Here is a 13,833-nt window from a genome sequence, read left to right as displayed (position 1 = left end):
TGTGTGAGTGCATAAAGAGTCGAAACACACACGCACGCACACTACACCGAGCATTTTGTTAAGCGTATTTGCTGACTACTAGCGGGAATACGACGGTCGCCTTGAACTCATTATGGTTTCAGAGGCAGCATGCGCATACGTACGTATCACAATTCGAATCCGTTCTATCCGCAAGAAGCGTTTACTTCCTCAGTACCCTGTAGCAGCGGATGCGCGAAGACGAGATTTTTGTTTTTCCTTTAATTTTTTTTTATTCCGCCGCACGGCCGGCGCAGCCTAAGGTCCAACATACAGGGGCCTTAGCCTAGGGAGCCTAACGGCGTTGCATGTAGGCTCCCTACCTTTGCCGGAGCTGAAGCGCCATCTGGTGATGTTGCAAGGAACGCATCGGCGCGCGCGGCGCGCGTACTCCGCTGTGATTGGTTAGCCTACTCGGCAAGGCTGCAGCCACGGTCACGAAACCCGGCGAGGTTCGCAAAGAAAAGCTTCGCTTTTAATAGAAACATACAAGTTTTGTCTGTTCGGTGCATTTCGCACATTTGGCGCATCGTGCAGTAGCGAGACCGAAATGAAAAAAAAAAAATGGTTTCGGTTCAGGTTGGCCACCTTTTCTGGAGCTTTTCACCCATGCATTGCCTTCACTTGTGGCTTAACTATGGTGCCTCATTTTTAAACACACATCCTGTTCCCGTGATTTCAAAAGTAGGAGCACCGTTGTAAGGTTTTCAGCGTATTGCGGCAGCGGCAGGCTAGGTGCTGTGCTGTGCTAACGCGACAATGTTTGCATCGTATCCGGCGGTGCGTGGACTCGTCAGACTGCGATGCGCGCGAAGTACCTGAGACATCGGAGCACACATGCTTGTTGCTTGTCCCCGGTTTGACTGAACAGCAGGCATTGATCGCTTCGTTAGCGTCAGTTAACAACAGGCGCTGTTCAGTGAAAAAGCGTTACTGAGCCATTTACCGGACGTATCAATGAATTAAGCGAGTCATCGAGGCACTCTTAGAATATTTAGTTACCACAGGCCCAGATTTAAGGCTGTGCACAGGCGCTTCGAACACGAACGTGTGTATCATCACATCCCCCTGCCTGTCTTCATAATTACTCCTCAGTCCCCTATTTTTCTCATTTTATCTTTCCCCCTGAGCAGAGTAGCAAGCTGGAAAACTCCCCGCGTTTCCTCGATATATTCTCCTGTCTCACTTTCTCTCCCTGTATAAAACTTCGCTTCGCATAGTTCTTGCATTGGCATTCGATCTGCATAATTGTTTGGTAACTACGTGTGGTCTGAAGAATAAACAACAGGTGTAATCTTTCAGTGCAGATTAGCAGCAGCCTCGAGTCTGTGCAAAATAAATTTCTGCCGTTTTCGAGTAATTATTCTTCGGTTATGCAAATGAACTTCAACCGGTTCGAAACGGTTTGAATCTTTACATCTTTACAGTTTAACCGGAACTGAACCGCTTTTAGTGAACCGAAACGACAACCAGAACGAAAGAAAGAAAGTTTCGGTTCGACACTCTGTACTTGGGACTGCTCCTCGCTGTTCGAGAAATGTTTCGCTTTCCAGAACGCTGTGCTCAAAGTTTTGCTAATATGAAATGTAAAGCTACTAAACAGCAAAAAAGAATAATAATAAAAAATGTTACGAAAGAATACCAGCAGTGACACAATTATTAATACAATAATTAAGCAAGTACTATCATTTCAGCGATTAAACAATTCTAGTCATTAAATAAATAGTCATGAATCAGCACAAAACGATAAATGTCAACTTATTTTACTAGTCAAATTGTGTTATTAATTGCAATTCAAATCATGAAGAAAACGTTTAAATTATGACACAGAAGCAGCAGTTTTAATATTACAAGGCAAAGAATTCCGCAATTTAATTAAAATCAACTCTTTTGGTACCGTATAGTTAATGTGGATTTTTGCAAGTAAAAAATTGTTGTTTAGAGAAAACGTGTAATATTTGTATTGGTAAGTCCTTGCATGAAAACAAATTTTAGAAGGTGATGGTCTTTAATTGCTCGATATCACAATTCACAATTCAATGAAATTTTTACTTAAAAATAAATTTATTTGAGACAGCACTCAATTGATTGGTCTAAGCACATTGCGCTTGTCGACCAACCAGGCAGTAGTCGATGGAACATCTAAATATGTATAACAAAGCTTGTGCCACAGAGTTAATGTACCAACATCACATGCTGCATATTATTTTCGCAAATTCAAAACAATCCTCTTCACTAAATTAAAAAAGCAAATGACATTCCAGGTGTATATTACAGCATCTTACAAAAGCCGAGTTTTTTACATAGAAATCAATGACGTTTATCAAAGAAGAAAGTAAGGGAAAAAAAGCGTGTATTTGACGCCAAGGTATTGCAGCACATGAAAGTACCCTTATGTTACATTATAGTATATTGGCTCCTAAAGCCACACACCATTTTCTAATATTTCTACGCATTTTTATTTTGGATGTAATTCTGGGTGAGTCATCGTTAATTTTAATTAAAAGATTTGGAACATAATATTCGCGTCTCTTGTTATCATAATTAGTATGACAACGTGGTTTAACGAAGCGCTCTGTTATACGTAATGTTACATTTTTGCGAACAGATATCTTAAAATCATCTGAGAAATAATACCGCGTAAGCACAATAGTTGTTGTAGTCGTAGTACACCAAGAAGAGCGCATGTTTTCTCTATGTCAACTGATTGCAGCGGAGTGCTGTAAGTTATCGTAAATTAGTTCCTCGAGCGGCCAGTCACGGGGCAATTTTGCGTGTATTTGCGGGCTTATTTCACGCTCGAAAAAAAAAAAAACACACTTTTTTGCAGCACGTATTGAACGACAGAAAGCTGTATCCTGAGTTTCTCGTGTTGCTCTACAATTTTCTCATTGACACTTTTCATCTAATTATAATAATTGAGAAGTTGAATAATTAATTAAGACTAATTAGGTAGTTAGGCGGAATGCAAAAAATAATCTGAGTATCTGCAAGCGACGGCAAACAACATTGCCTTGGTTCTGTCCAGCCACGTAGCATCTGCATATTTCTAAAGCTTAGCCCAAGCTAAGTGAAACACGTTGCCGGGTTTTCAGATTGAATTCACTGGCAATTACTTCCGCATCAACGCGTATGATTGAGTGTGGACGTATACGGTGATCCATAACAGGGGTGCGCGCGTGCGCGTTTTACTAGCGCGCGTATTCACCTAGCTTAAAACTTTTACCGGCTCACTTTCATAACTTTTGTGGTGGCATATATGACACCGAGTATGCTACGTAATAATATCTAGACGTGGCAGCATATACGTCGCAGGGAGATCATTCTGATGTCATCTATGCCATTTGCAATGAACGCACGCGTTCTCCGCGTATAGTGAACAGCGAGACACTCACACATTTCGAAAGGCTTGCAACAAAGGACGTCGTTTCCAAGTGCCACAATCAAAAGCGTTAGCGCCTTCCACCGCATTTTGCGCACTATATCCTCCCGGAGATGAGAGAACTTTCGGATCCCAGACCGACCATCTGCTGGTACTGGCGTTAGTGCTCCAGATAATTTGAGGAGAAAGAATTTTGAAGGAAGCAGCAGCGAACAAGGATATTAGTCTTCCCCCAAGGCTATACGGTCTCCTGATCAAACAGTCGGTCACGTGTGATTAATAGCGAGGTCCGGCAGGGTCCGCGTGCGGGCTCTTTTTTTCTGCAATTAATTTCATTTATTTATGTAGCGAGTCATGCCAGAGCACAAAGATGAGTTTCAGTTCGTACTCTATAGCTACCCTTCTATTGATTTTTGATGGTGGACATGGGATTTTATTTCTTGATTTTCTTTTCTTTCCTCATCACACTGCCTGTCCGAGAGTTGGGGTTGTGTATTTGTATCACTGCCTGGATCATAGCGATCGATTGAAACGCGCTGCTGTGGCAACAGAGAACGCGTGTAAAACACATGGTGCGCCCTGTCACTTCCTCTATACTTCATTTGTTAGCCTATAGATCTTCCACGTCTGCGCGCATGCTCTTTTCTTCCTCCTCCTTCGTTTGTTACCTTGTTTTCGTGTCCCTCTTAGTTAATTACCTGCACTGATCTCTCCTTTTCGCCAACAGGCCTAGGCATCGTCCTTAGTCGACGAAATTAATCCCCAGCGTTGGGAACATAATCGGAAGTGCGTTTAATCAACGTCCCGACCTAGAACTACAAATGTTTCCCGAACGTCGTTATCTTCACAGCCGTTAGGTCGGTGGTCGGAAGATGAAAGTGATCCCTGAGTGCCGGCAGGCACGCAGCTCTCCGCGATAAAGACGTTGCATGTCATATTGCAGCCGGACAATGCGCTGTAGCTATTTCACTGCATCCGCCGAGCAGGCTCAGTGTTTTGGCGTCCCGCTGCTGAGCACGATGCCGCGGGTTCGATTCCCTGCCGACGGGGATGGTATGCTAAAGCATTCGGGTACCGAGCTTACGGTGCATGTTTTAGGAACTCCAGACGGCGAAAATTCAGTGTCTTTCACTACGACATGTCTCACGATGTCTGTGTTCGTTTGGGACGCTAAAAATCAATCAATCAATCAATAAATTGATCAATCAATCAATCAATCAGAATACATCAGTTTTGCAGACAGTGGGGGTATTGGTAATGTTCCGATCTTCTTATTAATCGCGTTCTCTCTGTCTCGTTACTCCAGCAGAGCGTTTCAATAAAAACTGCAAACGCCGGAGATTCGACGTAACGCAGAACGTGCGACGACCGTGTCACTGATGCAGGAGACGCATTTACGTTGTTCGCTCCGGCCAGCGTGCGATCGGTGAAGCACTATGCGTCGAAGGACGCACGCCGGCGAGGAATTGCTTTCTGGTTTGCTGCAGGGGGATCCAGGCTTACCCCATTCACTGAATAAATATCAGACTTACACTGAGAGCGACGGTAAAGTTAATCGACGGCGGCACGTTTGGATGCCTGGATACGTGCGGTATATAGAAGTGACGGTGTTGTTGCTGTTTTACGCATTGCCGAGAGGGGGGTACGCGTGTACAGGCTTGGGAAGGCTGTAAACGGTTGAGTCTTGGTTGGCCTTCTGTGAATACACGTGGTGAGGCAACACGAGCAACAAACGCTTTCACTGCAATTTGCGAGTGCGCCGCCTAGTTAATTCGCGGACCGGAATACACTTGTGTTTCTTTGGTAAAGATGGTGACGATGCGCCTTCGTTTTGGAGCTGATATGGTTAAAATTGAGGGCGGACAGATGCTATATCAGTATAATACTGATACGTATAATACTGATACTTGCTTCATGTTCTTTGCTGAATAAATAAATAAATAAATAAATAAATAAATAAATAATAAATAAATAAATAATAAATAAATAAATAAATAAATAAATAAATAAATAAATAAATAAATAAATTATGTACGCAACAGCGACTTAAATGCTAACTAAAAACGCACTGTTTAAGTATGTGTTACACGAGAGAACAACGAAGAGGGAAAGGTGGAGAGGTTCACCACAGAGGTGCCCGGTTGGCTACCCTACAATTGGGGAGGCTGAAAAGGAGAAGAATAAACAAGAAAGAAAAGAAAAAAAAAGTGAGTCATTGTGAAAACATTCGCAGAGGAATGTCCTCTTTCACAAGCATTCGTACAGTCCACTCGCCTTGAAGAAATGCAGAAGCTGTCGCATATTGACAGCTCAACATGGCGAACTTCTAAAGCCTCCAACAAAATTATACGTAGGGTGTGTGCAACGACGTCATCGCAGCGGTCTTAATGTTGCGCAGTCAGCAGGATCAAGAGCTGCGTGTTATCTCGATCCATTTATCTCAAGCAGCACCGTGGAAGCTATGAAAAGCGCATGTGGCGTCCGTTAAGTCGCATGAATACTCTGTATTTCTCGGAAAAAGTTCTTGATTAAAAATAAACCTCTATCGTTTTGCGCATCTCTAGCGCAGAAGTGCATTGGCACACTGCCTTGCGAGTTCAAACCGTTAATCAAGCTTGGCTTGCCGTGACCTGTCCAGCAGTATAAGAGACAGCAAAAATGTATCGCATGGCGTTATAATTGCACAGGTGAGGGTAGGTAAGCGGAAGACACTAGCGTGATAAAAAAAAAAAAAGATTTTCACGTCGAATCAGGCGATGTATAGCGTGGAACTTAGGTTATGAGTTTTCTTCAGGTGGTGTTTGCGCAGTATACATAGGCTATATGCTTGTTCGTTGTGTTTCCTTGTGTTAGGTTGTAATATGAAGCCCTTATGTTGTCGGCATATTTTCGACGTACTACGTCGCTCGTGAAAGACTGTTGCGATTGATAATAGCAATGTATTTAACCTGTTCTCGAGTTTTGCGTACGATCTTGTCTTGCAATAATTAAGCTGCATTACAATACGATTTTCTGTTTTCTTTTTGCTGTAACGTTTTAATCGTTATTTCGCAAGCATTAAGTATGATCGTATTTTAAATTCCTTCTTCTTTGCATGCACAGGAATGTACACTAACCGTGCTAGACTTTGTACTATGACGCACTACCGTTCTGTCGAACTTGTGTAAATTCATATAATCACGTCAGGTTTTCATTTCACTTTTATCCCCTGTCTACTCTTCTACTCTTAGACCTATTCTAAGGAAAATAATAAAAGCGACAGAATCGCATGTATAGACGGACTCCCTTTTTAGCCCACTAATTTATTTATTTTTCTATTTTCTTTAAAGAAACACTAAAGAAAAGAAAAGTAATTTGAGCTGTATATAAGCAAATTAAATTTATACAATACCAAAAAGTTAAAAAAAGAAAGTCGTTAACCTGACTACGAGTAAGCAGGAAAAGACGCAAAAACGAAATATATGTGGCGACACCGTCTTGAAGTTTCGACATCCGCTTTCCGTAGCGTCATTGATTTTGGCGGGATATGCTCGGACCTAGTTTAATTTTTTATCGATAATGATAGACTGCACTTTAGTTTAAAAGAGCGAAATATTAGACAAGTTTAAGTAACACTTGCCGCATCACGGCGGCCCAATACGAGAATATGCTTTAAAGTCTATGACGTAACACTGACGTATACCGGCTTGAGTTTTCGGCGCGAAAGAAAGAGAAGAAAATGCAAGTTGGGTTCTTTCATTTAGTAATAAGCCTCCTGCCGCGAAATTAATGAGAATGGAGTTTTGATTAGCTTCAACCCATTTAGTGTTTCTCTTCATTGTCCCTTTAATTCATGTGCGGGCAAACGGTACATTGACCCCGCGTGCTAATAGCAACCGGAGGGCGCTGTGCTAATGGCTCTCCTTATGAGTTTTTCAAGAGTACTTTATCCATCTAAACTGGTTTAGTGTTTATCTTTAATGTCTGTTCAAATATTCAATCTTATTATTATTATTATTGTTTCTATTTGCGTGTTGTATTACTGCGGGAGCAGTTAAATGTTCGAAGCTGAGCTTGCTGTGTACGTCCTTACTTGTATACACTGTATATTCAGACCACCTTCTCAACTTTTTCTTTACCCTCGCCTCATGGCAAAGAAAAACAAAACATTTACCGGCACCAAAACTGGGTATATAAAAGTCGTGCCCCCTAGGTAATGTGCATTTGGGAGCCGGAAGCGAACTAACCACTGAGCTGTTGCGCAACGTTGAAGCTTGGCGATTTCCGCGGGGTGTCGCGCGCACGACGGGGAATCCGAGAGTAGCGGCGACTGTTGCGTGTATTTCGGAGGCCACAGCGGAAGTCGCGGACGAAGACGACAATGACCACGGCGAGAGCCTGCTGTCGGAGTAAGGGAGTTTAGAATCGGCAGAATCGCCGAAATTGGCTGATTATCTTTTTTTCGTGTATGCCTTGATAAATTGCTTGTTCTTTCTGTTTTATTAGCGAGTCCTGTCTCAGCATTCACTCATTTATATTATACGCACCGGTTAATAGTTACTGTATGCGCTGTAAATTGGAGAAACTAAAGCTGTTAAGGCTCCGAGAACCAAATGAATAAGGCAGAGCTGTCCTCATCTGTTACGTCTATAAAAATTTGTTCCTACGGGAACAACCAGTGGACGCTAACTTGTAAACTTCGGCGTCAGCATCACAACTCCTCGTTAGAACTAACAGGACTGGTAAACTCTGGGAGCCGTTTACGTAGGAGTCACCGACTGAAGGCAGCGTTCTCGTGCCTGTGTTGATGGAGCTACGGTAGACTGGTAATCCTATTAGTTTAAGTTAGGTGGTCCCCCTGCTTGCTCGCAACTTCATGTCGAAGCGGGAACGTTGCAGGGCGTCGCCGACAGGCACGCGTGAATGACCCCACAAGCTTGTCTGAACCCGCGAGCGCTCCGGATATCAGACCCTCACGCCCTCCCAACACTAACGCGCAGCAGAATGACATCGGCATCAGGAAAACTTGTTAATCAGACCTGTCGTCGCAATGGTCTTAATCGCCTTAATCAAGACGTCACTGCGATTTTGTTTTCGCTTTTTACGTGAGGCTAATCGCAAGTTCGTAATACTTGTTCCGCGCGTTTACGCTGAGCTAATTCTCCATCCATTACCATCAGTTGTTACTCCGTCAAGATTTATAAGATGGCGCAAAATTGTGTTCAACAGGCGACGAATGATTTCGCCTCGGCCGACGTCAGAGAGGCTTTGGCTCACTTTGGCTCAACGGCTTAGCTGCAGCAGAGACGTCTGTCTGGAATCTGCCTCTTACACGAACAGAATACCCAAAGCACGCGTAGACCCGATTTTATAGTGTTCATTCTATAGGTGTCTCGGTTTCTCGTTAACGTACTCATAGAATGTGCTGGGCTTCTGAGCGTTGATTTCATCTACCTAGTCAACAATTACTATTTATCCCTCTTGTTATCATTGTTTATTATTAGGTGAAGAAAAATGGGAAGGTAGGCCGTTCGGAAGGCCGTTGATCTAGATTAAAATATAGAAGGCCCGAGGACGCTGCCTTGTGGCACACCAGAAGTAACGTCAGATGGGGAAGAGTTCAAGTCATTAACAGAGGTAAATTTCTAACGATTAGAAAGAAAGTTCATCATTCTATCGTGATCATTCTGTCGTCATTCATTCGTTATCATGCATCCGTTGTCATACCGTTGTCGGCATACCGTCGTTAAATAAACATGACTTCAGGGATATGGCCTGTCACTGCATTGCTCGATTGCTTTTCACATCAGTCGACAGCCATCGTGAGCCGAGTTCGGCCGCAAGTTTCTCTTAGATATTTGGGAATTCGTCGGGATAGGTTTTTGGTAAGATAGCTAGACAACGACATAGTTAGACAGCTGAAAAGAAAACTGGTCTGACAATGCCAAATTAAAACGCTCGTTTGCTTAGATTTAAAATGACGTAAAGAAACCCAGGTGGCAGAATTTAGACCGCAGTCACACATGGCTTGCGTTATGCTTTGTGACGTTAAACCCTGCAATTGATTTCATTTGAACTTCATAATATTTTAATGACAGCATACGCGATCAAGTGAACTCGCATGGCTACTGGCGTTAAATAACACGTTGATCATATCACCTGCTCTACAGCCACGTAAATAAAAAAAAAAAAGAAATGCAATAACTTCAGAGAAGCCATTACAACAGCTCAGGCATACAGTGCTATTGGTTTGATAAGTTGGGTTCGCACTAAGTGTCCCAAAAGTCGCTGTGCTTTCGAGACGAGAGCGAAAGGTTGGACTTCCTACTGTCGTAGCTGGCTCGGCTCCTGTCGTGCTTCCGGTAATCTTGCGGCTCCAGCGTCATCTTCATGTGATCCAGGCTTTGGCTGCATGTGACGGAGATCTTTCGTAGGTTGATCGTGGGGCCCGTGTTCTTTCCCGGCATCCAGATGAGCGCCGCCAGCGAGAGGAACATCATACATGCCGCGATGGCCAACGATACGTCCTCGCGACCGATATTCCTCAGCACCGATGCGAACGTAGCGCAGACGCCGCCCACTCGGCCGATGCCGAAGGACCAGCCCAATGCAGTCCCACGTACGGCAGTCGGGAACACCTCGCACACAGAAACACCCGCCAAGACGTTGATCGCTAGTGCGAAGGCCTCGGCTGGGATGAAGATCAGCTGGGCGAGCACCGCCACCGGGCTCTCGATGGTCACGCTGAGTAGGCAGACGAGGCCGCCGAGAAGACCGCAGCTGCGCATGAGCAGTTCCAGCGGCCTTACCCGACCTATGAGTGTGTATGTGAGCAGAGTCGTCAGCATGTTGGCGGATAGCGACAGCCAACGGGCCCACGAGTCTAGTGTCTTCAGCGACGACTGGAGCAGCACAACGTACGTGAATGAGGCAGAGAAATATGTGACGAACATGAAGTGCGCCCGTAGTGGTATGTAATTCGCCCACGAGTTTTCGCCGCGCATCGCCGGCGTTCTGAGACGCTCCTCGCATTTGAGCGCCTCCGCTTTTAGCTTGTTCAGCAGACAGGCCGTAGTGGGCAGCGGAACGTTGTTCATCTTCGCGGCCACCAACATGACTGCCTCGGCCGAGGTCATCTTTCTGCTAAAAATGAGCCAGCGTGCAGACTCGTCGGCGAACCAGAACGTGCTGAATGCGACGGCTGTGGGCGCCAGGAAGATCGCTTGGAGCAGAAACTTTTCGAGGCTGAGTTGCCTGACCATGTCGCCCCACAGCTCGGAGAGCAAGACGGCCATCAGTGTGACCGCAACAGTGTATGTCGTTCGGTACTCGTGCCTGGTCACCTCGAACGCCAGCATGCAGGACACCAGGGCGGCCGCGCCCGCGCAGCCAGAGTTGACAAACCTCATCACCACGTACACGACGTACGTGTCGGCAAAGCAGCTGCCGCACGTGCCCACAATGAGCATGGCTGCGGACATCAGGAGCACGGGGCGGCGACCGACGCAGTCCGCCAGGTAGCCGGCAATGCTGGGCAACACGACGGAACCGGCGAGGGACACGAGCTGTATGACCGCGATCAGAGGTCGCCGGTGGCATACCAGGTTCCAGGCGCTCACGATGGTCCTTTTCTCGTTCTTCGGATCGTAGTCCCAGCGGTCGCAAGCGACCACTTCGGTGTCGTTCGGGTCGCCCGGATTCTTGTAGACGGTGCACTGGCTGGGACTGCCGTCCGCCTCCAAAGGAATGGCCGAGTTCCTCCAGGCGGCGACGGACATAGTCCAGTCAGCCGGTGGCCGGCACCAGTGGTCCACGTCACCCGATATGAGATAGAAGGCTAGTATGTTGACGTGCACGAGGAAGGAGAAGACGAAAGTGAGAAAGAAGAGGCGCTGTTGGTAGAGGCCGTGTCCAATCGCATCGAAGCAGTCAAACGATTCGCTCGTGTCCAGGTCGAGGGCTGCCAAGCGTCTTCGAAAGAAAAGAGCCATCTTCGACCTTTGCGGTCACGGGCAGGCGCGTGTCGCGTGTCAGGAGACCTGCCTCGTGAAACGTCATTTTCGTTCCCCGCTTCGAAGGTTAACTCTAAGATAAAATAAAGACGTTACCTAATTAGGGTATTCAGGCGACAACGCCACGGTGAAGCTTGCAAAATGCGAACAGCATGACTAGTATATTAAGACTCGCATATGAAGTGTGTTGGGGAGGTGTTCTCGGGCGTTCACTTTTCCCAAAGAATCGGCATGAACGCATGTGCACAAGGTTCAGGAAAATGCGAGAAAGAAGATCTCATTGGCGGGCTGAGTCTCGCGAAATCTTGCGAAAGTGAAACTATCGCTTAATTTTTTATCTTCATAGATCTGGTGTCCAACTCGTCTGCAGTGTCTCGGGCACCAGATCTATGAAGATAAAAAAAAATTAGGCGATAGTTTCGCTTTCGCAAGATTTCGCGAGACTCAGCCCGCCAATGAGATCTTCTTTCTCGCATTTTCCTGAGTTGGACACCAGGGACAGTCTGACTACTTACAACGATCTCGTTAAGGCATTTTACCTTAGTTGCCGAACCTTCCCCCCACCTCACCCCAAGTTCAGCCGGGCGCAGGCTACCACCCTGCGTCTGCTACAAACAAATGCGTACCCTTCACCCACCCGCTTCCATCTTATATTCCCTGAAGTTTACAATACCCCCAACTGCTGGTGCTGTGGCACTCACCCGGCTACGCTTCCGCATATGCTGTGGGAGTGCCCAGCACAGTACACACACATTAACACCACGACCCTCTCGTCGAGGTTGCGTGAGGCTCTGCGGAGCTCCGCCCTCGACGACCAAACCTGGGCGACCCAGCACGCCCGTGAGGCGGCGCGAGGCAAGCCCTCGACGTCCCCTCATGGGAGGCTTAGGCCCGGCCATCTTAAAGAGCTGGTTCCGCAATAAATGTTTATTCCTCCTCCTCCTCCTCCTCCATAGATCTGGTTTATCAATCACTGACCTCTGCTCGTTTTGTAATCAACCGGAAACTATTGACCATTTCTTTCTTTCTTTCTAGCCACCGCTTCTCCTCCCTCCATAGAATGTTTCTGTTATTTTTTAGTAATCTGGGTTTGGCACGTACAACGCCAAACATTTTGTCTTTTGGGGCCTGTCAACTAGGCTCAAGTCAGGCTTCAATGATTGATCACTGCTGTACACAAATTCATTGAAGCATCCGGAAGGTTACGCTGCTAGGGTACCGACCGTGGGACATGTTATTTTATGTTTATTTTTGTAGTTAGTTTTCTCTTAATATTTTATTTAGTTGTTTATGTATAGGACCTCTCAAAATCTGTGTTAAGGAGTTGCCAAAATCTTAATTTTGATTGTTCGCCTGTACCCCTTTTGTTCGTTGTTGAGTGTGTTTTATTTTATCCAGTGTGGCCAATCCCCCTCGTCCGTGTTTTGAAGCAGCAGCAGCAGCAGCAGCAGCAGCAGCGCAGCAGCAGCCGCAGCAGCAGCAGCAGCAGGCAGCAGCAGCAGCAGCAGCAGCAGCAGCAGCAGCAGCAGCAGCAGCAGCAGCAGCAGCAGCAGCAGCGCAGCAGCAGCAGCAGCAGCAGCAGCAGCAGCAGCAGCAGCAGCAGCAGCAGCAGCAGCAGCAGCAGCAGCAGCAGCAGCAGCAGCAGCATACAGCAGCAGCAGCAGCAGCAGCAGCAGGCAGCAGCAGCAGCAGCAGCAGCAGCAGCAGGCGAGCAGCAGCAGCAGAAGCAGCAGCAGCAGCAGCAGCAGCAGCAGCAGCCAGCAGCAGCAGCAGCAGCAGCAGCAGCAGCAGCAGCAGCAGCAGCAGCAGCAGCAGCAGCAGCAGCAGCAGCAGCAGCAGCAGCAGCAGCAGCAGGCAGCAGCAGCAGCAGCAGCAGCAGCAGCAGCAGCAGCAGCCGCAGCAGCAGCAGCAGCAGCAGCAGCAGCAGCAGCAAGCAGCAGCAGCAGCAGCAGCAGGCAGCAGCAGCAGCAGCAGCAGCAGCAGCAGCAGCAGCAGCAGCAGCAGCAGCAGCAGCAGCAGCAGCAGCAGCAGCAGCAGCAGCAGCACAGCAGCAGCAGCAGCAGCAGCAGCAGCAGCAGCAGCAGCAAGCAGCAGCAGCAGCAGCAGCAGCAGCAGCAGCAGCAGCAGCAGCAGCAGCAGCAGCAGCAGCAGCAGCAGCAGCAGCAGCAGCAGCAGCAGCAGCAGCAGCAGCAGCAGCAGCAGCAGCAGAGCAAGCAGCACGCAGCAGCAGCAGCGCAGCAGCAGCAGCAGCCAGCAGCAGCAGCAGCAGCAGCAGCAGCAGAGCAGAGCAGCAGCAGCAGCAGCAGCAGCAGCAGCAGCAAGCAGCAGCAGCAGCAGCAGCAGGCAGCAGCAGCAGCAGCAGCAGCAGCAGCGGCAGCAGCAGAGCACGGCAGGCAGCGGCAGCAGCGGCGGCAGCGGCAGCAGCGGCAGGCAGCAGCAGCA

General features: G+C 47.3%; 1 protein-coding gene across 1 annotated transcript; it reads right to left on the bottom strand.

Annotated features, from left to right (window-relative positions):
* Positions 1 to 9,648: 9,648 nt before the first annotated feature.
* Positions 9,649 to 11,370, bottom strand: LOC119461966 (solute carrier family 22 member 7). The gene has a single exon (XM_037723326.1). It carries the CDS (start codon positions 11,368 to 11,370, stop codon positions 9,649 to 9,651), a length of 1,722 nt encoding a protein of 573 aa, XP_037579254.1.
* Positions 11,371 to 13,833: the final 2,463 nt, after the last annotated feature.

This window comes from Dermacentor silvarum, chromosome 8 (assembly GCF_013339745.2).
Source record: "Dermacentor silvarum isolate Dsil-2018 chromosome 8, BIME_Dsil_1.4, whole genome shotgun sequence".
NCBI lineage: Eukaryota > Metazoa > Arthropoda > Arachnida > Ixodida > Ixodidae > Dermacentor > Dermacentor silvarum.
The sequence above is the reverse complement of the archived record's forward strand: the minus strand, read 5'-3'. Positions and strand labels throughout refer to the sequence as shown.